This window comes from Acomys russatus, chromosome 4, assembly GCF_903995435.1.
Source record: "Acomys russatus chromosome 4, mAcoRus1.1, whole genome shotgun sequence".
Taxonomy (NCBI): Eukaryota; Metazoa; Chordata; class Mammalia; order Rodentia; family Muridae; genus Acomys; species Acomys russatus.
In genome coordinates this window covers 16,461,401-16,488,540 of record NC_067140.1, presented here as the reverse complement: position 1 = coordinate 16,488,540, position 27,140 = coordinate 16,461,401, and the positions used below count along the sequence as shown (strand labels likewise).

At 47.9% G+C, this 27,140-nt stretch overlaps 1 protein-coding gene across 1 annotated transcript; it reads right to left on the bottom strand.

The window, feature by feature from the left end:
* Window positions 1-286: 286 nt before the first annotated feature.
* On the bottom strand, window positions 287-21,686 carry Ddx27 (DEAD-box helicase 27). The gene is made up of 21 exons (XM_051143824.1): window positions 21,548-21,686; window positions 18,987-19,133; window positions 17,628-17,687; window positions 17,254-17,413; window positions 16,509-16,558; window positions 16,328-16,414; window positions 15,225-15,330; window positions 12,613-12,786; window positions 10,666-10,816; window positions 9,261-9,360; window positions 9,017-9,158; window positions 8,610-8,763; window positions 5,932-6,013; window positions 5,679-5,856; window positions 3,759-3,865; window positions 3,576-3,678; window positions 1,480-1,574; window positions 1,282-1,405; window positions 1,015-1,102; window positions 562-633; window positions 287-449 (listed from the first exon to the last, which is right to left on the bottom strand). The coding sequence occupies exons 1-21, from the start codon at window positions 21,638-21,640 to the stop codon at window positions 431-433; spliced, it is 2,292 nt and encodes a 763-aa protein (XP_050999781.1). The 5' UTR covers window positions 21,641-21,686; the 3' UTR covers window positions 287-430.
* Window positions 21,687-27,140: the final 5,454 nt, after the last annotated feature.

The following is a 27,140-nucleotide window of genomic DNA, read 5'->3' as shown; positions in this document are numbered from 1 at the left end:
AAGCCTGTGTTGACAAATGTGGGTGAGCTTAGTGTTTCTGAGCAGACCAAGCCGAGGTGCGGGAGTTTGAGCTTACAAATAGACTTCTTGCATAAGATATGTCGAAGCAAAGCTAGTCGGGAAGGGAGACACAGCCTGGCACAGCAGGCATATTTGCAATCCCACTAATCTATTGTGCCACAAACTTGAGGCCTAAATCATAGCTTCCAAGCTAGCCTGGGCTACACAGTGAGACACTGTCTCAAAATTTAAACAGCACCTAGATACTAAATCCCTAAGACAAAAACAACAGTTGCACACGTAGATAGCAGGTTTGTTAAACAAGGTTTGTTGTTGTTTTACAAATGGAAAAGAACCAGACCAAGACAAGACAACTTCCCACAGGGAAGGGATCTAAAACTGTCCCACCAGCTTCTTCACGCCACTGGAGCTACTTCTTCCTCTTGTACCTATTTTTAAAATGGACAAAATTAACAACAGAGAGGAGGAGCAGTGCTGCCTCGACAGCTTGCCTCTCCAGCCCCGTGAGTACCGCCTCTGCCCTCCGCAGTGCAACATCACCTGGACTTGGATTTGAAGTTCCCTCTTCTCTGGAGGGGCAGGCCCAACTGCTTCCTCTCTTCAAACGAAGGGCTGTAAGAGAGGGGACATTTAAGATGGGCAGGCTGTGGGGCATGGGAGTGACGTCACCCCATCTCGGCTTCATAGAAAGGGCAGCATGACAGGATGGGTGCAGCCATGTGAGGTTCAGTGTCTAGGATTCAGGCTCCTATGAGCTTGTATAAAGCAATATCCATTTCTGGAATCCAGCCACCAGCTTTAAAGACAGTGGGTAGAGGCCTTTCCCAAGGAGCCAGATGGAGATGTCTAGATCAGGCAAGCTTATACAAGGACACACTTAACGCCTCTCCTGCTCTTGCACACGAGGCCACGTCACAGCACTGTGAAGCTCTAGGTAAGAGCGGGCAAGGACACACATACACCGCTGAGGGCTGAGCAGCACTTAAAACCCACCCAGCTCGATACTGTTTCAGGGCCTTCTTGCTCGTGTTGGTGAGCTCTTCATCAAACACAGACCTCTTCTGCTGCTTTTGCTTCTTGGCTGCACACAGAAAAACATGGGTCAGAGGCTACTAAGTCACCTGACATTCTGGGTGAGGATCCCAAAGTCAGTGGAAGGCGAGAACACTGGTACGCCCCACTTCCTCCAAAGCTTGGCCACTGCCATCCCCATGGATTTCTGCTATGGTGCAGGCATCAGGGTGGACTCCCCATCCTTACCAGGGCCTGCTGCAGGCTCTTCCTCAGGCATTGCCCGTGCTCGCTTGGTTCTTCGGTTCCTCTTGGCTAGCCGCTCTGCAAACATCTGTGCCTTGAGGATTTCAAACTGGGACCTCTCCTCTGCCTAGGGCCAGAGGGAAGGGTGAGCGGAGAGCAGCAGGGCTCCGTGGGACCTAACGCCAGAAGGAGGCCACTCACCGTCATCTCCCCCTTTTTCTTAGCATCCTTCATAAACTTCTTTCTTTTCTTCTTCCCTCTTAAGGCCAAGTCAAACTCCTGCAGAGCCTTAGCAACTGGAGTGAGAGCAGAGCATGGTGTTTCAGTATGTCTTTAAAGATGAAAAGGAACTGGGGGAGTGACGGCTCACTTAGGAAACTGCCTGTCAGGTACAAACAAGGCCAAGGGCTGCCCAGTTAATAGCTGTGGGAAGAGAGGCGTCACATTCCTCAGGAGTGCAGCCCTGGCAAGCTGCCCTTGTTCAATAACCCCCACCCATGTTCATGGCAGACTTAATTAAATGCAGCGGCCATGAAAAGCGACCTTCAAAGCAGGAGGGAATTTGTTGGAAAGGGGTTCAGTACAGAGTGGGGGGGGACAGCATGAGATGTGGGGGTATGATCAATATATACTACTAATACACGATCAAACTGTTCAGAATAAATATACAAAGTTTTAAAAGAGTAAGGACCTGAATTTCATACCCAGAACCAACTTGGTTTTTTGTTTGTTTTAAAGATTTATTTATTATGTATACAGTGTGCATCAGATCACATTATAGATGGTTGTGAACCACCATGTGGTTGCTGGGAATTGAACTCATGACCTCTGGAAGAGTAGTCAAGTGCTCTTAACCACTGAGCCATCTCTCCAGTCCCCTAACTTGTTTTTTAAACTGGCTTTTGACACAGGGTCTCTTGTAGTCCTGACTTGCTTGCCACCAGAGTGCAGAGGTTCAAGGTAAACCCAGGCACCTAGAACCCATTAAAAAAAAAAAAAAAAAAAGGAAAGAAAGAAAGAAGAGTGGGTGGTGGTAATCTGTTTATAATCCCAGGTCTGGGGTAGCAGGGACAGGCTGATCCCTAGGGTTCAAAGGCCAGCCCAACTAGGCCATTTGCTGAGTTCTAGACCAATGGGAGACCCTGTCTCAAAAAATAAAACAGGGTGGATGACACAGGCCACCTGAGAAAGACAGCTGAGGTTGCCTCTCCCCTGCTGAGCACCTGCAGCTCACTAAGCCCAGCTGCCTCAGGACTCAGGAGGTGCTCATTGTCTCAACACCTGCTACCAAGGACAAAGACAGCTTTACCTTGTGCTCAAGACCCTCCACCAACAGCCACAGCCCAGTCTACAGGGGAAGCAAGCCTAACACGCTCGCCCTTCCTGCCTACCCATCAAATAGTAGCAGGGTCTCTGAAATTGCAGCCATCGCCCCCTTGGGGACATGGAAGATTATTTTGAAATTGCCACTAGAATTAGAAATATGCATACTTTTTCACCTTCAGGAGTTTGTCCTATGAAGCAAACATGCCTGCTTAACTAAGGGACATATGTTCAAAGTTTCTCATGACATCCCCACCCCTTCTGCCTAACAGCAGAAGGTGGGAAAACCTTCCCTATCCCTCAATAGGGAAAAGTTACATCTACTCATGATAAAGAAACATGCTGCCATTTTAATTTCTTAAAGCTGTGAGGCAGGTTCTGGAAATTCAAAGTCAGGTCCTTAGGTTTGCACAGCAAACACTTTACCCACTAAGCCTGGATGGTCAGCTGTTGGTCTGATGTATTTTGATCCTAATTAATAAAAGGCTGTTACACCTGGGCAGGGCAAATGGCTAGGGTGTGGCTGAGGCTCCTAGGTGTGGGAGACAGAGAGAGTCTTGGGAAGGAGGAGAGACTGGAGAAGGGAGGAAGAAGGAAGCTCGCCATCATGAGTTAGGTGGAAGAGAAGCACAAGGCCGGCATGGACAGGGATTTGGCCCAGATGAAGAACATTAGCAAGTATATGGGATTATGGATGGGAGATAACTTGACAGAAATTATTAGAAGCAGATGGCATGGGATTGGGCAAGTATGCCACACCTGCCCCACTACAGGAAGTACTTTAGGGTATTAATATCTGCCCTGCCCCAGGTTAACTAAGGCTAATTTAAAATATAACAGGTGTCTGTGTCTTGATTGATCGCTAGCAGGTTATACTGCCGTAATACTAACTCCAGGCCTAGTGAGAAACATTTTTAGGCCACACTGGTGACTTAACGACAACAGTCAGCCTGATGAGACGCTCCAGGACTTACTCTTTTCCTTCTTCCTCTCTTCCTTGGTCTGGAACCAGCTCCTCTCAGGCTCCTGGTTGGCTTTCTCCTTTCCCTTCTCTAAGAGCCGCTTTGCTGTGTCAATCTGTGGGGACAGTGACTGCCAGGTGAGCACTGCAGCTGCCGCGGAGCAGCACGAGCGGGGAGATGGCCACCGAGCCTCACCTGGGCTTCCGACTGCTGCATCTCCTTCTCCTCAGCCTCCAGCTGCAGCACTGCATACACATCTTTCTCCATTTTCTCGATTTTGTCCCGGAATTTGAGGATAACATCTTACAGGAAACAAATAGAGAATAAAACTGAGGGTGAGTACTGGGGAGTTAATGAAAATAATGCAGCCGCCTACTGACTGACACAGGACAGTGTGATTCCTTCCTGAATATCTCCCTGGCCTGTCACCCTGGTTACTCAGGAGGCAGAGAGCACTGCTTCCTGGAGCACAACAGAGGCAGAACTCATCTCAAAAGCAAAGAAAGGCTGGGAGATGCCAAGCAAGAGTGAAGACACACATTCAGATCTCCAGACCCCACATCAAGGCAAGCACAGCAGCACACACCTGTGATTCCAGCTGCTCCAAAGCCAGCTGGGAGGTAAAAACAGAATCAGCAGCTTTTCTAACCTAGCTCCTCTCCTCCTCTCACTCAGTCACACTGACTATTAACTCATTGACTCTCACACCACAATACCAGCTGTTCTGTACCCTGCTCCATCCCAGCTGCTAGGACAGTAGCACTGAAACAAGGCACACAGAAGGAGCTATTCCCTGACTCACAACCTGAAATGAAACTGGGGAAAAGCGGCAGCTGGCAGAGCACTGGCTGTTCTTCCAGGACCTAGGCTCAGTTCTCAGCACCCACTATCATCTGTAACTCCAGCTCTAGATGATCTGATGCCCTCTTCTGGCCTCAGAGCATCACACACATCTATTACATGGACATTCAGATAGACAGAATACCGTACACATAAAGTAAGTAGACTCGCAAAACCAAAAGAAACTAGAAAACTTCTACAAGTAGAAGAGACACAGCAGGATGAGCTCTTTGATTACAGACTTTTTGTTTGTTTGTTTCAAGACAGGGTTTCTCTGTGTACCTTGGCTGTCCTAGACTCACTCTGTAGATCAGGCTGGCCTCGAACTCACAGCGATCCGCCTGCCTCTGCCTCCCAGGTGCTGGGATCACAGGCGTGTGCCACTGCGCCCGGCTACAGACTTCATTTTTATCATCACTAATGCCAACGAGTAGACTCAACTTGGCAACATTAAAACAGGTAAGCCAGAGCCAGGCATGGTGGCGCACACCTTTAATCCTAGCACCCAGGAGGCAGAGGCAGGCGGATCTCTGAGTTTGAGGCCAGCCTGGTCTACATAGCATAGCAAGACCCTGTCTCAGAAAAGAGAAAGAGAGAAAGGGAGAAAAGAAGGAAGGAAGGAAGGAAGGAAGGGAGGGAGGAAAGAAGGAAGGAAGGAAGGGAGGAAAGAGGGAAGGAAGGAAGGGAGGAAAGAGGGAAGGAAGGGAGGGACGAAAGAGGGAAGGAAGGGAGGAAAGAGGGAAGGAAGGAAGGGAGGAAGGGAGGGAGGAAAGAGGGAAGGAAGGGAGGAAAGAGGGAAGGAAGGAAGAGGAAATTAGTAAATGGGTAAGCCCATATTGAGCCACAGAACCAGGGCAGCCTGGATAACTGGGGCGACCCTGTCTCAAAATAAAACAAGGTCTGGGGATAAAGCCCAGTGGCAGAGTACTTGCCTAGCATGCCAGGCCTCAGGCTAGGTTTCATCTCTAATATTGGTTAAAAAAAAAGAGGAGGAAGGAAGAAAGGGTGGGTGCCCACATGAACAGAATAAAAAGAGCCAAGAATGAGTGTCAGCCTCACCTTTTTACCCACCAGCAGAAAGGAGGTGGGGGAGGGAGTTGACAAGAAGGGAGACCTCTCTTACCGCCTAAGGAAGTTCTGATGAGCTGGATCCTACCTTTACCTTCTATCATCACTGCTTGGTACAAAGCTGGACACAGAGGGGGGGAGGGAGGCCTGTCCAAGGGTCTCAGGAGGCACTAGCGCTCAGGTGCCTAACCACCCTGTGCTGCTTACCCTGGGGAAGGATCCGTGCCTTCACTGGAGCCTTGGCAGACTTTACAATCTCCTTCAACATTTTCCGCTCCTCTTCTCCCACCAGCGAGACAGAGCGTCCAGCCCTGCCAGCACGTGCAGTTCGCCCTACCCGGTGCACATAGTGTTTGACAGTGTTGGGCATGGTGAAGTTGATCACCTGAGCATCAGACAAAGAATCAGCGAGGTGCAGCAGGCAGGCACAGGGAGGCAAAGGGACAGAAGAGTCACTCACTGTTTTCACTCCTTCAATGTCAAGCCCACGGGCTGCCACATCTGTGGCCACCAGGATGTCAATCTGTTCATCCTTAAACCGCCTAGAAAGAGTCAGAGATGTTTGATAAGATACCTCAATCAGGGGGCTTGAGAGATGCCTCACTGTCTGCTCTTGCAGAGGTCCCAAGTTCAATTCCCAGCAACCACCATCTATAATGAGATCTGGTGCCCTCTAGTGGTGTACAGGCATACATGTAGGCAGAGTGCTGTATATGCTATAAATAAATCAATCTTAAAGGAAAAAAAGATATCTCAATCCAAAACCAGGCATGGTGGCACATGCCTTTAATCCCAGCACTCAGGAGGCAGAGGCAGGTGGATTGCTGTGAGTTCAAAACCAGGCTGGTCTACAAAATGAGTCCAGGACAACCAAGACTACACAGAGAAACCTTGTCTTGAAAAACAAACAAAACAAACAAACAAAACAAAACAAAACAAAAAAGATACCCCAGCCCAACACCATGAAATGGCTCAGCAGGTAAAGGCACTTGCTACCAAGCCTGAGGACCTGAGTTCAATCCCTGGGATATACATGGTGGAAGGAAAGAACTGATTTCAGCACGTTGTCCTCTGATCTCTACATTCACACCACACACCCAAGCACACAGAATAAGAAAAAAAAAAAAAAAAAAAACCATAACAACAATGATAATGATAAAGTACCATACATTCTCTTAAGCGTGCAGGCAGCACGGTGTGGTTCATCAGTGTGTATACTTTTTAATTTATGCTGGTAGATGAACACGGTTGAGCTAGGGGTGTAACACTGGGACTCGTGTAAGCCCTCTACCAGAGCCACACCCCCACCACCCCACACCCAGCCTTAATCAACAGTACCTGAGCACATCAACTCAAGTGTCTACTCTCTCACACAGCAATTGCCATCACACTCAAGTTTGGGAACAGTCTCTCCAGAGTAAAGCAAAGAGCAGGGGTTGGAGCGTCCCTGCTTCACACAGCTCTCAGCTTGTGATGAACAGGTGCAGGAGTGAAGGAGCGTCCTGATGGGTCCCTATCCTGTAGCTCTCCTCTGCTCTATGAAAATTAAATGACAAATCCAAAGAAACCATGTAGTGCAGTGGTGGCACTATAAAAGTAACTTTATTCTCCTGGCTCTATTGTCGTCTGGGAGGCTTACTGCCTCCTTCTGCAATCTAGGCCTAGTCCTGGAAGCTTTTGTTTGTTTGTTTGGTTTGGTTTTTCTTTTCTTTTTTTTAAATATTTATTTATTAATTATTATGTATACAGTGCTCTGCTTGCATGTACTCCTGCAAACCAGAAGAGGGCACCAGATCACATTACAGATGGTTGTGAGCCACCATGTGGTTGGTGGGAATTGAACTCAGGACCTTTGGAAGAGCAGGCAGCGCTCTTAACCACTGAGCCATCTCTCCAGCCCCTGGTTTGGTTTTTCAAGACAGGGTTTCTCTGTGCAGCTTTGGCTGTTCTGGACTCACTTTGTAGACCAGGCTAGCCTCGAACTCACAGCGATCCACCTACCTCTGCCTCCTGGGTGCTGGGATTAAAGGTGTGCACCACCATGCCCAGCAATCTTGGAAGCTTCTAACCTCTACAATTTAACCTAGGCCTAGAATGTTTTCAGCCTGAGACTTACTGATTAACACGCTCACCCTTACTTGTTCTTTCTGAGCTCTGGGCTGGCTGGTTCAACTCAGCTGTTCTGGCTCAAACTCTTCTCCCAACTGACTTACTTAATGAATTGACTTCTCTCTCGACCTGGAATTGCTCTGCTTGGCCTCAAACTGACTCAGCAATCTGCTCTAATCTTCTGGCTTGTTCCATCTTCACCTGAGTTCTCTTTCTGCAACCCATCTCTCTATTACTATCCTGGTAAAACTGCCTCCTCTCTCTGTAATCTGCCTCTTATCCTCTCTTCTCGTGAGAGTTGGGCGTATCCTATTCTGTCAAATCTTCTGATTTGTCATCTTTTCTGCCACTATTAGACATCATTTTCAAACATGGGTGCTTCTTTTTACAAACTAACTTTAAAGGCATGTACCACCACACCTGGATCTAAGCTTTTCTTTATCTGATACTTGCTCTATACCAGGATGGCCTTGAACTCAGATCTGTTTGCCTCTGTCTCCTGCATTAAAGGTGTGTTTGTGTTCCAGCAGATCACACAGACCTAGGTCATTGGATGTGATCTCTATCAGAGCAGCCATGTTTTGTTTTGGAGACAGGGTTTCTCTGTGTTATCTTGGCTGTCCTGGACTCATTCTGTAGACCAGGCTGGCCCTGAACTCAGTGATCCACCTGCCTCTGCCTCCCTAGCACTAGGATTAAAGGTGTGCGCAACCTCACCTGGCCCAAGTGTGAGTCTTAACCAACTTAATCAAGCATGTTGATTAAGACGTTGAGAGCTGCTCTGGGAAAGCCCACACAGACCATGTGTATTTCCTGCTGCGGATCCAGAAGAAAGCAGTGAGGACAACAAGTGAATTGTTAACTACACGCAACCATAAGGTACTCAGGTTAAACGTCAGTGATTCCCACTTCAGTTTTCCAAGCTGCTGGGATTACAGGTGTGGTGGCAGACACTGGTGCAGATCAAGTGTCCCCTACCACTAAAGTACAACCCCCAGGGTCTTATCTTCTCTCTACCCTGAGTATTACCGGAGGGCCTCCAGCCGCTGTGTCTGTGACAAGTTGCCATGGAGCTCACCCACTTGCAGCCCCAGCAGTCCCAGGAGGATGTGCATGCGGTGGGCCTGTTTCTTGGTCTGAGTGAAGAGCATCACATGGTCGGTGAAGGTTCTCATCAGTAGAGCTGCAGGGAGAAGAGTGGCTCACATGCCAAGGCAAAGACAGAGAAGCCAACCCCAACGAGTAGTTAACACCATGGAGCAAAGGAAACTGGAGGCTGCAGGACAGCTGGCCTCTCTGAAGAGGTGACGTGGGCCAGGTAACGAGCAGTGCCACTGTTTGAGCTAGGGGACAAAGGATGGAAGCAGCTAGAGGACACAAAAGAAGGAGCTTGAATGCAGATGCCCACCCTGTCCAGTACAGCCCTGGGCCTTCACCTGCCACAATGGCTTCCCGGTCCCCTTCCCTGTTAGGCCGGATCCGTATAAACTCTTGCCGCAGGAAGGGAGCTACGTCTGTGTTGCTGTTCACAAATATCCGCACGGGGTTCTTTAAGGAGACCGAAGCCAGATCTTTCACCTGCCGAGCACGGGATCAGGGACGCTTGGCTATGTGAGATGGAGAACAAGAAAAGAGGGCTTGCCCAGCTGGGGTCCTCTGCGCACCTCTAGGCACACCCACCTCATCTGTCATGGTGGCTGAGAAGAGCATAGTCTGGCGGTGGTGGGAGCACATTCGGATAATCTCCTTCATCTGTTCCTCAAAATACTCATCCAGCATCCTGGAAGAAGGGGGCAGACAAGCTGAGGAAGAGCTCTTCTTCAAGCATGAGGGTCAGGGTACCACACAGGCCAAGGCTGTACTGACACTCATGTTTACCCTGTGACTGCATCATCTTACCCTCACTAAGTTATCTCTGAGCCACAAGGTCTCTGCCCGCCCATCTAGTCTGCAAGGCCTTGAGGTCACGGCAGCTTATCCCCATGTGTCCCCGCATGTACTTCTGACAGACAACAGCCTGCTCCTACAGAACCACAATGTTAAACCACCTGGCAGGACCAAATCTCCTTCTCTGTTCCATGCTTCTGTGCTGCAGCTGGTGGTGAGGCTGCTTTAGTCTCTGTCTAGAATACCCCCTTAGCCTTGCTCTCTGCATTTGCCTAGTTGTGTCGTGGTGACTGCACTGATTAGCCATCCTAGGGACAAGGCTGCTGGTAAGAGCTTGCACAAGTTTGAAGCAGGTTAAGGAGATGGTGCTGTGCTGAGAAAGGGGTGCATGGTGGCTGCTAACAGGTGCACCACAGATATGAAACAGAGCTAACACCTGGAAGGACCAGGCTGCCGTTAGCTGAGCTGAGGAGAGAGGCTCATGTGAGGCACTGCTCAGTTCTTCCATACTCCATGAGAGAGAACCATCTTCCTAAGGGACCTTGTCATTCATCCACTTGTGACATATATGAGCAAGAAAAGGGCAGTATGGAGGGGGTGGGATGTGTGGAGGGGACAGGAAGTTTGGAGAGGGCAGTCCTGGAGATGGCCTGTGGAAGCCCTACTGCCTTGCCTGCATGAATTGCTCCCTCTAAAGTACCCAGCATGAGATGGGCACATTTCTTATTTCCACGTACAGACAAGAAAAAGATTTGTTCTAAGGATCTCAGTAGTAGTTTCAAATCTTGGGAAATGGTAGAGCTCACATTATTTGAGCTTTTTTTTTTGGAAACACAGTTTCACTGTGTACCCAGGCTGGTCTGGAACCTGCTACATCCTGTGAGCTAGACTCAAACTCTAGGCACTCTTCCTGCCTCAGCCTCCCGGCCTTCCATGTGCTGGGATTACAGGCCTGCAGCACTGTTCCCGAATGACCCCTCCTATCTCTTAAGCAGCCCACTCCAGAGGGAAGAGGAAGGGAGGAGGAGGAAAGAAGAGGTGGGGGGGGGGGGGAAGGGTGCACATGCACAGGTCCAGGGAACCTGACCTAACCCTGGACAGGGATCCAATGTGAACAACAGATGCTTTACACACCAGTGACCAAGGGCTTAGAGACTGCACAGAGCACACAACCCCAGGCCCTGCACCTCAGGCACACCTGTCAGCCTCATCCAGGATGAGCACCTCAATGCTGCTCAGGTGGAAGGAAGGGCAGTTGTGGAGGTGGTCAATGAGCCGGCCGGGGGTGGCGATGAGGATATCTGGTGCTGCCCGAAGAGCAGCCTCTTGAGACTTCACATCCAGGCCACCTGCAGACAGGATACACCCCAGTGAATGGTCTGGTCTAGTCAGGACTCATCAGTGGTGCCACCTACCTGGGGCTCTGGCCAAATGCAGAGCATACACAGGGAACAAGAGCCTGAGGCCTTGGCAATACAATTTCTCAATGAGCATTGAGACAGATGCATTCATTACAGCTGGCTGAGGGCAGACATCAAAACAGCACTTCAGAACTGAATGACACTTCGAAGGTCTCAGAGAAGCACCTACACTACTGATGTCCCTGTGCGTGAGGAGCAAGATCATCCCCGACTCTCACCTCTGTCTAAAGGGTAAAGACAGACTAGACAACACTGTAACTTCACCAAGAAGTCTTCCCAAAACACTGCTACTCACAGTAAGTAGAAACCCTATCCTCAATTGATTCAGTACCAAGAAAAGGTCTTCCTTCCTTCTGGGTTGTTGTTGTTGTTTTTGAGATAGGGTTTCTCTGTGTAGCCCTAGCTGTCCTAGACTTACTTTGTAGATCAGGCTGGCCTTGAACTCACAGATTCATCTGCCTCTGCCTCCCAAGTGCTGGGATTACAGATGTGTGCCACCGTGCCCAGCTTCATCTTTTTTATTGGTTTGTCAGGTCTCACAATGTAGCCCAAGCTAGCAATGAGCCTTACCCCATCTTCCCAAGTGTTAGGATTACAGAAGTTTTTATGAAATATAACACCATTTTTTTGTATTAGTAGGAACTGAACCCAGAGACTGGCAGAAGCAACCCAGCACAAACCCTCTACCATGAAACCACATCCCCACACTTAAATTTTCTTTTTCAAGGTTAAATCTTTGGGGTTTTTGTTTTGTTTTTTGTTTGTTTTTGTTTTTGGAGACAGGGCTTCTCTGTGTAGCCTTGGCTGTCCTGGACTCACTTTGTAGACCAGGCTGGCCTCGAACTCAGTGATCCACCTGCCTCTGCCTCCCGAGTGCTGGGATTAAAGGTGTGCACCACCACGCCAGGCTCAAATCTTTGGATTTTTGAACAGTATCTCACTGTACAGTCCTGGCTAGTCTAGAACTCACTATGTACACCACGCTGGCCTCCAACTCAGAGATCAGACTACCTCTGCCTCCTCCGTGCTGAAAAGGCATGCACACAATGCTAGGCTTTTTTGTAAAGGTCTGTATCATTTTAATATGTGTATGAGGCTTGCCTCCATGTATGACGTACACCACGTGTATGCCTGGGGCTGGTGCCTCAGAGGTCAGAAGAGAACGTCAGAGCCCCTGGATCTGAAGCTATAGACAGGTCTGAGTTGCCACGTGGGTGCTGAGAACTAAAGCCTGGTCCTTTTGTAGACTAGCACATGTCCTGAACCACTGGACCAAATCGCCAGCCCCAAGGTCAATTTTCTGAGTAGAAATGCAATGCAGGAATACAGTATCATGAAAAGGCCCTAAATCCAATCCCCAGTAACAAAATCAAAGAAGTCAAGTCCTACTGAGTGTGCTGGCTCATACCTGCAATCTCTCTCAAGCAGAAGGGTAAGGCAGGAGAATTGGTGTATTTGAGGACAACCTAAACTACACTGTTAAATTCCAAGGCAATCTGGGATACAGAGTGAACCCTTACCTCAAAAAATATAAAATAAGACAAAAAGAGTTAAGACTTCATGAAATCTCTCCCCTCGCCTCCAGTGTCCACTATGAAAATGGCAGCTGTTTTTTAGGAGGATTCAATCAACACAAGGCCTTTCCTGACATCTGTGGGTGGAGGGAAGCACACTCCATCCTCTGTCACATCTTATCTCCCAAAGGCTGGAGGATCTCAACTCACCCACAGCCAGGCAGGTAGTGATGTTGCAGAACTGGGCCAGCTGCTTGGTGACGGAGTGCACCTGGATGCCCAGCTCCCTGGTGGGGACCAGCACCAGCACTCGCGTCACCGCAGCCTGGCGGGGCTTGTAGATCAGACGCTCCAAGACAGGCAATGCAAAGGCTGCAGTTTTGCCTACAGGAAGAACAACAGGAGATCAGAGAGCAGGTTCAGCAACTTCCATGCTTTGGTTCCACCTAAGTACAGGCCTCCATAGCTCTGCCTACAGGAACACACAACTTATGAATGGAAGTGCTTTCTTGCCGTCAAACAATGCCAAATGTAAGCTTAAAAAGAAAGCATCAAGAGAATAACTAGGCTGGAGTGCTGGCTCAGCAGTACTCATGCCGGCTGTTCTATCAGGGACCCAGCCATCATCCTGTCCCTAGCCCAACACCAATGGATGCCAGAAACAAAACTTAACATTCTTAGAGACCTAGTTATTATTTTAAAGATTTATTTATTTTACATATACGTATATGTCTGTGAATGTATACCATATGTGTGCCCACAGAGACCAACAAGGGACTGGAGTTAGAGACAGCTATGAATGACTATGTGGGAATTGAGACTTGAACCTGGGTCACATTGACAAGCAGCCAGTCCTCTTAACCACTAAGCTATCTCTGTAGCCCCAATACTTATTTATTTTATGTTCTTTATGTATATGACTATTTTGCCTGTATGTATGTAGTATGCCTGATACCCATTAAGGCCAGCAAAGATCTGGTGTCTGATCCTCTGGAACTGAAGTCATAGATGGTTGTTAAGCTGCCAAGTGTGTGCTAGGAACCAACCTTTGGTCCTCTGCAAAAATAGCCAGTGGTCTTTACTTCTTAGCCATCTCTCCAGTCCCAAAGTTCAATGTTCTATAACATGCAGCTATGAAGACAAATTGACATCCCCATAGAGTTAAAAGCTGTTAAAAAATCACCAACTGAGGGGCTGGAGAGATGGCTCAGTGGTTAAGAGCACTGGTTGTTCTTCCAAAGGTCCTGAGTTTAATTCCCAGCAACCACATAGTGGCTCATAACCATCAACAATGAAATCTGGTGCCCTCTTCTGGACTGCAGACATACAAGCAGACAGAATATTGTATAAATAATAAATAAATAAATCTTTTAAAACAAAAATCACCAACTGAGGGGCTAGGGAGATGGCTCAATGGTTAAAAATGAGTGCTGTTCTTCTAGAGGACAAATGCAGCTCCCAACACCCATAGCACGCAGCTCCAAACTGCCTGTAACACCAGCTCCAGGGGACCTGTCATCCTTCTTCTGGTCTGAAGAAACATCAGCACGCACACATACACATATAAGACATACACATATACATATAATTAAAAATAAAATAAATATTTTACTTTATTTTCTTTATTTATCTTTTGCTTTTTCGAGACAGGGCTTCTCTGTGTAGCCCTGGCAGTAAAATAAATCTTTTTTTTTTTTTGGATTTTCGAGACAAGGTTTCTCTGTGTACCCTTAGCTGTCCTGGACTACTCCGTAGACCAGGCTGGCCTCAAACTCACAGTGGTCCACCTGCCTCTGCCTCCCAAGTGCTGGGATTAAAGGCGTGCGCCACCACAACTGGCTTGTAAAATAAATCTTTAAAGATAACAAAAATCACCAACTGTGTACAGATTTCTATAGACTTTTTCCTATTTATTTATTTCATTTTATTTTGTTTTTTTGTTTGTTTCTTGAGTCAGGGTTTCTCTGTAGAGCCTTGGCTGTGCTGGACTCACTTTGTAGTCCAAGCTGGCCTTGAACTCACAGAGATCTGCCTGTGACTGCCTCTCAAGTGCTGGGATTACAGGCATGCACCACCACACCCAGTCAGACTTTTTCCTTTTTAAGATAGTCCTTTCTACCTGGCACAGTGGTGCATGCCTATAATCCCAGCACTCAGGAGGCCGAGGCAAAGGCAGGTGGATCTCTGTGAGTTCAAGGCCAGCCTGGTCTACAAAGCAAGTCCAGGCTACACAGAGAAACCCTGTCTCAAACAAACAAACAAAAAACAACAACAACAACAAAACCCAAAGTCTTTTCTATAGCAGTAGGCTGAGCAAAAATTTACAATCTTTCTGTCTCCATCCTGGGATTAGAGGAATACACCAACACATCTAGCTTTATAAACTCTTTCTGAAGTTAAAAAAAAGCCAAGTAGAGAGGCTGAAGAGGGGGCTCAGTGGTTAAGAGAGCATGCTGCTCTTGTGGAGGACCTGAGTTGGGTTCTCAGCACACACACGGCAGTTCAGTTATACAACGCCCTATGCCATCCATGCCTGCACACATACGGGATTTACACATACATGCAAACAAAATACTCACAATCTTTATTTTAGGTTTTTCAAGACAGGCTATCGCTGTGTAGCCAAAACTGTCCTGGAACTCTCTCTATAGACCAGGCTGGCCTCAAACTTAGAGATCCATGTGCCTCTGCCTCCCAAATGCTGAGATTAAAGGCTTGTACCACCACCACAAGCTCACAGATAGATCTTTAAAAAGCCAAGTGTGGTTAGCAAACTAGAGCCCTAGTATGCTCTGGTCTCCTAGTCCCACGCATCCTTTCACCTGTTCCAGTGGCTGCGCAGGCGCAGATGTCTTTCCCCAGCAGACCTACAGGGATGCACGCCTTCTGGATTGGGGTGGGCTGCTTGAACCCCATGGCTGTAATAGCCTGAAAAGAAAAGTTACAGTCAGACAGGGCAGGTGGGCAGGGAGTGAGTCACAGCAAGCAACAAGGTAACTACACCATGCCTCCCCGGGGCACACAAGTTGGTGCCTTCCCTCCGGAGTCTAAGGCACCAACTGCACTCTAGACAGCAGAAGACAAAAAAAAAAAAGCCTTGCTCTGGGAACCGGCAGAAAGAAACAACCCAAAAGACAAGCACCCATTCTAGAGAGATAAATGCAGCCACGAAGGAGCTGGAGACAGCCAGGAAGGACGGGTCAGTCACAACAGGTATGTCAGGGAATGACTCCCTGAACCCTGGTGGGATGAGGGAGCATCCCAATAGACTCTTCTGGAAGAAGAATCTTCCAAGCAGAAGGAACAGAAAGTGCAAAGGAGAAAAGTGCTACAACTATCCTCAAAAGGACACAGAAGGGAAAAAATCTGTAAGTCACTGTAAGGACTCCGGCTATATCCGAAGCGAAAGTGGGAGCATGAGTACTAGGACTCCCTGCTCAAGAGGGCTCTCTGGAAACTGAGCAGACAGCAGCGCTGAGGTCAAAGAGGAAGGAAAGGCACCTAGATGGAGCCTACAGCAAGAATCAACTCTCGTCAGCTGGTTGTGGTGATGGACACCTGTATCCCAGCCCTTGGGAGATGAAAGTAGGAGGACCAGTTCAAGGATGTCCTCGGCTACACAGCAAATTCATAGCAAGTCTGGACTACCTGAGACCCTGTCTAAAATGAACAGGCTGTAGCGATGGCTCAGCAGTTAAGAGTACTTCCTACTCTTGCAGAAGATCTGAATTCGGCTCCCAGCACCCATGGCAGCTCATAATCACTTGTAACTCGAGCTCCAGGGAATCCAATGGCCTCTTCTGGCTTCCACAGGCACCAGCACACACACATGCACATGTTTCACATGAGTGTGTGCATGAACTCACACACACACACACAAAGAAGAAAATCACAAAGAATCAACCCTTGTTGCCAAAGCTAGTACCTTGAGGAGGGGCCGGGACAGATTCATGTCCTGGAAGGAGAGGTTTTTGTCGTAGTCAGATGCATCTTCAAAGAACCCTCCTGCTTCCTGTACCAGATCAGACGACAAAAGAGAACTAAGCCAAGCAACCCGCGCCTGCACATCCTTTTAGACTGCCCAGCACCCTCACACTCCTGCTCACCTGGCCCCCCTTCTTCTTCTTCTTCTTCTTCTCCTTCACTTTGAGTGTGTCTATGGGGAAAACATAGCAGTGAGCATAGTCCTTACCCAGCACCTGCCTCTGCTTCGCACATCCTCAGTGCTGCCATCTACACCCAGGGAGGCCACTCTCCCAACCTCCTTGCACAGGTAAGGACAAGTGCAGACAGGACACTAGCCTGGCAAGTACAGCATAGACAGTAGGTTCTCAACAGAACACAACACTGTGTGACATGTTAGTGAATTCTACCAAAATACTCATTGAGCCCCTGACTGCAGAGGTAAACTCGCTGCAACTGAGTCACCCCAAGTAGGTGAGCAGTGGAAGAGCCAACACTGTATGGAGCTGAGGAGAGAGAAAGAGGCAACTAGCTGCAAAGAATGAGCAGCTGACATGGTGGCAATGTAGCACATCCCAGCACTATTAGAGACAGCAGAGGCCAGCACAGAAGACTGCACAATTGGGCTGGAGAGATGGCTCAGCGGTTAAGAGCACCATCTGCTCTTCCAGAGGTCCTAAGTTCAATTCCCAGCAACCACATGGTGCCTCACAACCATCTATCATGAGATCTGGTGCCCTCTTCTGGTGTGTAGGCATACATGCAGGAAGAACACTTATATGTAATAAATAAATCTTATAAAAAAAAAAAAAAAAGACTGCACAATTTCCTACAGAGCCTAGATCCATCCATTTCCTGCCCCATCTGGAATGTTCAGCATTGGCCTACCTGCTTTGGTGAGGATCTCCTCATCCTCAGAGGAGTAGTCAGTTTCAGAGTCTTCCTCCTTGGAACCTGCCTCATTCCCTCCCAGACCCTCCTGCCCCTTCAGGTCACAGCCTGCACTGCCTTCTTTCTCCTCCATCTTGCCAGACTTGGCTTCCTTATCCTGAGGAAAAATACAATCAATTAGGAGTGACTACACACACCAGGAAATTCAGAACCTAAGAGAAGCCACACTGAGCTCCACAGCCACCACCAGGCTGTGTGGCCAAGGAGTAACAAGTAAGGAACACCCAGACTGCAGCACCTTTTCCTGCCACCCACTACTCTCAAACACTGAGGCGGAAAGGCACAGCCCAGGGTGTGGCTTCAATTCTTACCTCTGCTTTCCTTTTCTTCCGAACTTTCTCAATCTTCTCGTCTAGGGTAGTGGCTGCCCTCTACAATGAAATCAAGACAGGAAAAAGACACGTATAATGCAGAAGAACAACACACAGGCTCAGAACTCAAAGGTTAGCATAAATAAGGTTTGTCAGAGCGAGGCACACGGGCTCGCACCCGTAATCTAGCATTTGGGAGGCTAAGGCAAGAGACCATGAAGCCAAAGCCAGCCTGGCCTGTAAAGTGTCAACACTATATAAGGTTGGCTCAAGGCTATTAGAGAACCCTGTCTAAGGCTTAGTCTAATTTTGGAAATTTTTTTAAACTTTTTTTTTTTAAGATTTATTTTATTGGGCTGGAGAGATGGCTCAGTGGTTAAGAGCACTGGCTGCTCTTCCAGAGGTCCTGAGTTCAATTCCCAGCACTCACATGGCAGCTCACAACTGTCTGTAATTCCAGTTCCAGATGATCTGACACCCTCTCACAGACATACATGCAGGCAAACCGCAATGTAAATAAAATAAATAAATTTAAAAAAATAAAAGACTACTTTAGAGGCTAAAGAGATGGCTCAGCAGTTAAGATCGTTTGCTTCTTAAATCATAGGGCCTTTTCCAGCAGCCACACTGGGCGGGCGGCCCACAAACGACTTTAACTCCAGTCCAAAAGATCCAGCTCCCTGTTCAGGCCTCTGTGAGCACCTGTATACACCTGGCAGATACACACACACACACACACACACACACACACACACACACACACACACACACAAAATAAAATAAATCAAATCTTGGTGCTAATGCTAGAGACATGGCTCATCATTTCAGAACATGGGGAGCTCTTCTAGAGGACCCTGGTTCCATTCCAGCACCCACAAGGCAGCTCAAACATCCGCAATTCCAGCTTAAGGGGACCTAACACCCTGTAGCATACATGGGCACTGCATGCACTTACATAGGCACTCCACCTGTGTTGTGCCAGGTTGACAGGCATGTGCCACCATGCCCAGGGGTGGGCATTTAATAAATAAATGCATAAAATGTACTTATTTATTGAAGGTATGGTGGACGAGAGCCACAGAGAGCATGTGGAGGTCAGAGGACAACCAGTGGGACTCAGTTCTCTCCTTCTACCATGTGGGTCCCAGGGATTAACATAGGTCATCAGGTGACAAATGCGCTTACCATCTCACTAACTGGAGTAAGGTAGCTCTGATACTTCCACCCATTTCACAGGCACCCCAAAAGCTGCTGAACACAACGCGAAGGCAAAGGCCATGAGATGAGGGTTGTCCTAATACCCACTCACTGTCCACCCTTAACAGCCCATCACCCGAACTACTTCCCTGTCAGTCTCACCTTCTTCTTGAGCTGGCTCATGACGTCAGCCATGGCCCAGCTGCCATCATACATGCCCTCCTTCTCAGTGAAGACAAAGTCAGGGTTGAAGTCGGCACTGCGGTTCTTCTGCAAGGCTTTCTGCTTGCGGCCCACCACAATGGGTCCCTGCAGAGAGGACAGAGAGTGGCAGGCTGAGGTGGGGGAACAGCAGAGCAGGAAGAGGGGAAGGGACAGGGCCTGATAGGAGAAACCTACACGTGGGAGCATGGGTCAGTGAGGAGAGCCTGCCTAGCAAGCATGAGGCCCTGGGTTCAAATCAACGCACAGAATGCAGAAGAAACATATCAGGCAAATATAGACAGACAGCTTCCAACTGTCCGGGGAGGTATTGTTTGTTTTTGTTTTTTTTTTGAGACAGGGTCTCTCTGTGTAGCCTTGGCTACTCGGCTGTCCTGGTCTCACTTTGTAGACCAGGCTGGTCTTAAACTCAGAGATCCGCCTGCCTCTGCCTCCCCCAATACTGGGATTATAGGCCTGTGCCACCATGCCTAGCATCCTGGGAGGTTTTGAACACATGTGTCAGTGGATAGTCACAGTCTATAAAGGCCGAAAGTAAGTCCACAGAAAATCTGATCAAACACCTAACAAGCTTCCTTCCAAATGTCTGTCCAGCAGCCGGAGGGTGGCGCATGCCTATAATTGCAGCACTTGGGAGGTAGAGGCAGGTGGATCTCTGTGAGTTCGAGGCCAGCCTGGTCTACAAAGTGAGTCCAAGGACAGCCAAGGCAACACAGAGAAACCCTGTCTTGAAAAACCAAAACCGAAACCAAAACAAAACAAAAATAAAAAGCACACGTCTGTATAGCATTTTCTTGATTAATGATTGATCTGGTTTGGCCCAAGCCACCGTGGGACCACCCCTGGGCAGGTGGCCCTGAGTTGTATAAGGAAGCAGGCTGAACAAGCCAGGAGGAATTCCTCCATAGCTTCAGTTCCTGATTCTAGGCTGCTGCCCTGACTTGCTCTGATGATGGACTATGATGCAGAACTACAAGCTGAAATAAACCCTTTCCTCCCCACAGCATCAAGACCCAACTAAGACACATGGGTTGGGAACTATAGTTTAGTGATACAGTATTTGCCTAGCATGCATGAGGCCCCGGGTTCAATTCCCAGTTCTGCCAGAAGGAAAACAAAAACAGACTAATTTCACAATATAACTATAAATATAAATATATATATATATAAATATATAAATACACACACACACACACACACACACACACACACACACTGTCCAGGCATAGTGGCACACACTTTTAATCCCAGCACTTGGAGCCAGAGACAGGTAGATCTCTGTGGGTTTGAGGCCAGTCTAGTCTACAAAATGAGCTCCAGGACAGGCAGAGCTGTACAGCCCTATCTCAATAACGACAACGATGATAACAGTTCTATCAAATCATCATATTGTATACCTTATATTTACAAAATTACATTAATATACCTCAATAAAGCTGAGAAAAAAATCATAGCTATTGAATACCTAATGTACACAAGGTTCCCCACTAGGTGCTAAAGATAAGTTATCATCTGGGAGAGAGAGATGGCTTCGTGGTTAGGAGCACTGGCTGCTCTTCCAGAGGGACTGTTGGTTCCCAGTACCAACATGACAGCTAACAACTGTAATTCCAGTTGCAGAGGATTCAACACTCTCTTCTGGCACTGCAAACATGTGGTGCACATGCATACCATACAGACAAAACATCCATACATATAACATAAAAATAAGTAAATCTTAAACTGGCTGTGCTGACACACTAATCCCAGCCCTTGGGAGGCAGAAGTGGCGGGCAAATCTCTGAGTTAGAGGCCAGCCTGGTTTACAAAGTGAGTTCCAGGATAGCTAAGGCTACAGAGAAAGGCTTTCTCAAAAAAATAAAAATAAAAATAAATAAATAAAAAGAGAGAGGGGGTCCTCTGAGCCTACAAAGAACAAAAGTTTCTAAGAAATGAATGGAACGAGATTTCAGTGTTGTCAGGGCAAGGCGGGCTGCGAGAGTCCAACAGTAGATGGGACGACAGGGCTTGACCCACTCTGAAAGGGTTAGAACTGCATCAAGGTCACTCCCACTGCTAGGTGAGGACACCACTAAAATGGGATGGGACAAAGCTGGAAATGGAAGTCCGTGAGGGCTGCAGGTGACTGGAGCCTTAGAGTTTAGCTTTCTCGGCATTGGACTACAGAGGACCGGGGCCATCCGAAGGGCCGGGCCAAGCAGGCAGATGACAGCGCGAGGCACGCACGATTTTTTTCTCACCGCGCGCACCAGGGCCACTTGCTCAAGGCTACATCCCCATCACCCAACACCACGACTACCGCCTCGGAGGCCTGATGGATAGATGAGACTATGTAACACACTGGGCAGGAAGCAAGGCTGACTTGGCCTGCGGAGGCCGACTTCGCAAAGCCTGAGTGAAACGAGCTGCACCGGGACACAACTCTCAGGCTGAGGAGGTCAGTGGCCCCGCAGCTCGTTCCCTGCCGCTCCCGCCCACGGCTTCTTCCCCGCCGCTCCCACCTCCTCCTCGTCGTCTCCGGAGTCAGACTCGGGCTCAACCGGCACCTCGTCATTTTCGCCGATGGTCCCGATGAATCCAAGCTCCGCAAGCATGCTGAAGAGGTAGCCACTTCCGGAAGCGACGCGGCGTGCCGGAACGACCCGCCTTTTCCGCCTCTAGGTCGTACCCATGTGAACTACGTCACTTCCGCTATAGGGGCACTGTGAGAATACTCTAGCTTGGTTCAGTTGATGAAATTAAATCGGTGGGGTTTTGTTTAAGTTAGAAAACTAGGTAGTCAACTTATTTTTGGGGTTTTTTTTTTTTTTTTTTTTTTTCGAGACAGGGTTTCTCTGTGTAGCCTTGGCCATCCTGCACTCACTTTGTAGACCAGGCTGGCCTCGAACTCACAGCAATCCCCCTGCCTCTGCCTCCTGAGTGCTGGGATTAAAGGCTTGCGCCACCACGCCCGGCTGGTAGTCAGTTTTTGAAAAATGAAAGTCAGAGTGTGCAAGGGTGAGGGAAAAATTAGAAATATGTGTATACTTGGGAACAAAACAACAACAGCAACAAAATGGTAGCAAGGGCCGCTGAGATGGTTCAGAATGACAAAGGCATTTGTCACACTACACTAAGGACCTGAGTCACACACACACACACACACACACACACACACACGATATCTATAAAGCGGAAGAAGAGCACGGAATCCAGAGTTCTCTGATCTACTCACATTGTCCAATCCCACAATAATAATCATCAGGGGGCTGGAGGGCTGGATCAGTGGGCCATAGCTCACAGCTGCCAGTAACTCAAAATCTGATGCCCTTTTCTGTCCTCTGTGGCCACTGAATGCACTTGGTGCAAAACACCATTCGGGAAGCAGAGGCAGGTGGATCTCTGTGAGTTCGAGGCCAGCCTGATCTACAAAGCAAATCTGGGACAGCCAAGGCTACACAGAGAAACCCTGTCTCAAAAAAACAAAAAACAAAAAAAGGTAGAGACCAATGAAATAAGTCACTCTGGCCTTCACACACCCATGCATGCGTGAGTGCACACCCACAGATAGACCCATAGAAATACTTCTCACAACAAAAATTAAAAATATGCCGGGTGGTGGTGCTGGTGCACACTTTTAATCCCAGCACTTGGAAGGCAGAGTTCGAGGCCAGTCTGGTCTATGGAGCTAGTTCCAGGACAGCCAAGACTACACAAAGAAACTCTGTGCAAACAACAAAAGATAGAATAGACAGACAGACAGAAAGATAATAAGGGTTGGTGGCATGGTTCAGCAGCTGAAAGCATTGTCTGTTCTTTTAAAGGACTGGGTCTGATTCCCAGAACCTATACCTGGGTCACCATCATCTATAATGCCAGTTTCAGGGGATCCAACAACCTGTTCTGAACTCCAGGGGCACAGGCCATATACTGTAGGCTTTTTTTTTTTTTTTTTTTTTTTTTTTTAATGTGGTGGGGGAGGATGTCTGTCGGTTTTGAACTTTTTCTTTTTTCTCTTTTAAAAAAAGATTTGGCGGACCTGGGTTCACTTCCCAGCACCCACGTGGCAGCTCACACCTGCCTGTGACTCCAGTTCCAGATTATCTGGCACACTCATTCAGACATACATGCAGGCAGAACACTAATGCACATAAAATAAAAATAAATACATTTAAGCTGGGCGTGGTGGCGCACACGCCTTTAATCCCAGCACTCGGGAGGCAGAGGCAGTTGGATCGCTGTGAGTTCGAGGCCAGCCTGGTCTACAAAGTGAGTGCAGGATGGCCAAGGCTACACAGAGAAACCCTGTCTCGAAAAACCAAAAAAAAAAAAAGGTTGCAAGTAGCGTCTATGGATCTATACCTTTTGTATGTGGTCTAATTCTTTTGTTGACTTATTTTACAACCCAAATAGCTAATTAAATCTCCTCTTTGTATTTTTTGACCAATCTGTAACCCCAGCATGGCAGAATTCTCTGTGTTTCCTTAAACATTTTTTCTAAAGTATCTGTGTCAGAGTCAGCCAGCAAGATAAAATCCATGTAATGGTAAATGATAGATTGAGGAAATTGCCTATGAATTATCCCAACAGTTGTTGCACAAAATATTGACATAAAGTTGGACTATTTAACATTCCCTGTTCCAATGGTATCTCTTTATTGGAGCACTGTTGTTCAGAGTAGGAACTGAGAAAGCAAACCTTCCCTGTCTAGGAGCATCTCAAAGGTCTCTCTCCCTCTCCCTCCCTCTCTCTCTCTCCCTCTCTCTCTCTCTCTCCCTCCGCTCTCTCTCCTCCCTCTCTCCCTCTCCCTCTCTCCCCTCCCTCCTCTCTCTCCCTCCCTCTCTCTCTCTCTCCCTCTCCCTCCCTCTCTCGCCTCTCCTCCCCGCCCTCCTCTCCCCCTCCTCCCCCTCCTCTCTCCTCTCTCCCTCCCTCTCTCTCTCTCCTCCTCCCTCCTCCCTCTCTCTCTCTCTTCCTCTCCCTCTCTCTGTTCTCAGATTCCATACAAGGACGTTTTCTAGCTGGCAAAGAACACGACCCCTGCACGAGGCAGTTTCCAGGTGACAAAGATCATTGACCGTCTCACCAGGCTGTTAGCAGCTGTGGATAAGCTAAAGGCAGTTTCACATCACACTTTGGAGCAAAACAAAAACATGTTTACATAAGATACCCAAAACTTCCACTACAGGGGCTGGAGATATGGCTTAGTGATTAAGAGCGCTGGCTACAGCCGGCACTGTAGCACATGCTTTTAATCCCAGCACTCAGGAGGCAGAGGCAGGCAGATCACTGTGAGTTCAAGGCCAGCCTGGTCTACAAAGTGAGTCCAGGACAGCCAAGTCTAATACAGAGAGACTCTGTCTCAAAAAAAAAAAAAAAAAAAAAAAAAAAAAAAAAGCACTGGCTGCTCTTCCAGATGACTTGGGTTCAATTCTCAGCACCCACATAGCAGCTCACAACTGTCTGTAACTCCAGATCCAGGGGACCTACAAACCACCAATGCACATTAAAAAAAAAAAAAAAGTAAGTTAAGAAAAACTTCCAGTACAATATACATATATGTACCTGTTTGCAAAACATTCAAACACATTAAGAAAAAAACTACCCCACCCTATTCAGATCTAGCCAATGGACAGTGCATTCTCCACAGTTATGTTGAAGAGCAGGGACTGAATATGACATTAACTCTGGTGCCCCTTATTTGACCACTCCTCTTGGTGGGGAGGCCTGGTGGCTCTCAGAGGAAGGGGAAGCAGGCTATCCAGATGAGACATGATAGGCTGTGGTCATATGGTGGGGGAGGAGGTCCCCTTCTGTCAAAGGCCTAAGGGAGGGGAATAGGGTGAAAGAGGGAAGGAGAGGGGAATGGGAAGACACAAGTGAGGGGATAACAATCGGGATGTAATCTGAATAAATTGCTTACATTTTTAAAAGTTCTTTAAAAAAAAAAAAAACCTACCCCAGTATGGTGGTGCACACCTTTAATCCCAGCACTCAGGAGGCAGAGGCAGGCAGATCTCTGAGTTCCAGGCCAGCCCAGTGTACAAAGTGAATTCCAGGACAGCTGGGGCTACACAGAGAAACCCTGTGTTGAGAAAGAAGTCAAGCCGGGCATGGTGGCGCACGCCTTTGATCCCAACACTTGGGAGGTGGAGGCAGGCAGATTGATGAGAGTTCAAGGCCATCATGGTCTACAAAGTGAGTCCAGGACAGCCAAGGCTACACAAAGAAACCGTGTCTCAAACAAATAAATAAATAAATAAAAAGAAAGAAAAAGAAGTCTAAAAATAATTACAACAGATTTTTCTTGGGGCTGGAGAGATGGCTCAGCAGTTAAGAGCACTGACTGCTCTTCCAGAGGTCCTGAGTTCAATTCCCAACAACCACATGGTGGCTTACAGCCATCTATAATGAGATCTGGTGCCCTCTTCTGGCCTGTGGTTGTACATGCAGGCAGAGCACTGTACACATAATAAATCTTTTTTAAAAATCTTTTAAAAAAGAGAAAATGATTAACAAAATTTTTTTCTTTGTTTCAGCACCGTTGCCAGTTGGGGATGGTGGTAAGCTGTCCGTTGTGAGGTGCTTGAAGCACTCTCTACCCACTAGATGTCGGGGGCATCCCTCTCCCCTGCTCTGCCTAGAACAGAGTCAGCATCTCCAGCTTCCTGGGATTGCCCGTGTGTGGCAGTGATTCTGCCTGCTGGACCTAGAAACAGTTTTGTTCCTGCATTCAGCCTTAACTATGGTCTGAAAACAATACAAAAACCCAAACAGCCTGGCACAGTGGCGTACACCTGTAACCCCAGCACTGCGGGAGCAGACGCAGGCAGATCTCTGTGAGTTCAAGGCCAGCCTGGTCGACAACAGCCAGGGCTATTACACAGAGAAACCATGTCTTGGAGAAAAAACAAACAAACAAACAAACAGACAACAACAAAATAAAGAAACAAAGTTTTACAACAGTGTTGTCATCATCATCATCATCAACAACAACAACAAAAGATATTTACAGGTTACTTGTTTTTTGTTTTGTTTTGTTTTTTGGTTTTTCAAGACAGGGTTTCTCCGTGTAGCCTTGGCTGTCCTGGACTCGATTTGTAGATCAGCCTGGCCTCGAACTCACAACGATCCACTTGCCTCTGCCTCCCGAGTGCTGAGATTAGGTTACCTGTTTTTAATCTTTTGAGAGAGTCTCTCCATTTCATTCTGGCATTTTTGTAGTGGGACTAATGACAACACATTAGGCAACTAAGTGTAGTTAATTTGATGAACAGATGGGCCATGTGCTGTGGGCAGAAGAGATGTTTATTCTTAGATACAAAGTTTATTCTTTGTTCTTGGCAGTTCACTTTGTGTTTGTGAAGACCGTCTTTTCCTGGGCTCTTGAAGGAAATTGGGAGCACTGGGCTAGGGCATTTTCGGTCACTACCAGGTATTATATCACGTTCACTTCATCAGAGTTGTTTAACAGTTTCTTCTGAGATGCAAGCGTTCCATCCTGCAGGAAAGCTCCTTAAACAGACAGAAGGCAGACAACTGGAGATAGGTTCTGAAAGTCCATGAAACTGAGCAGGTTCACTAGGCCCCGCCCCACCCCACCCCAGTAAGCAGGAGAAGCTGCAGAGAAGCTTCTCAGACAATCTCAGCTGCAAAACTGAGATCAAACTTGGAAGAAACAGAAACCAGCCAGGCTTCCTGTAACAGCTTTAGATAGACTGAGGCACCTGGAAAGGACAGTCTCCCTCCTGTTGAGTTTCCTGCAAGCTGGCAGTGAGCTCCAGGTTCCCAGATTTTGGGAGCTGTCACCCCATGCTGGGGCAGGCTTTGGTGGCACAGCTGTCTTTGAGTCATTTCTGCTCCTGTAAGTCACCTCTCACCCATATTCCTGCAAGGAACTGAATAAAACTCACCAGGTCACCACATTGGACTTTGGTGGTATCTATACTTTGGTCTGTGGTGGATTCCCTATCAGGTGAGTGAACATGTGTGTTGTGCTGCCCCAGGAAAACTTTTGTCACACAGCAGGCCAGTTGCAGTGCAACACTCCTTTAATCCCAGCACTTGGGAGGCAGAGGCAGGTGGATTGCTGTGAGTTCGAGGCCAGCCTGGTCTACA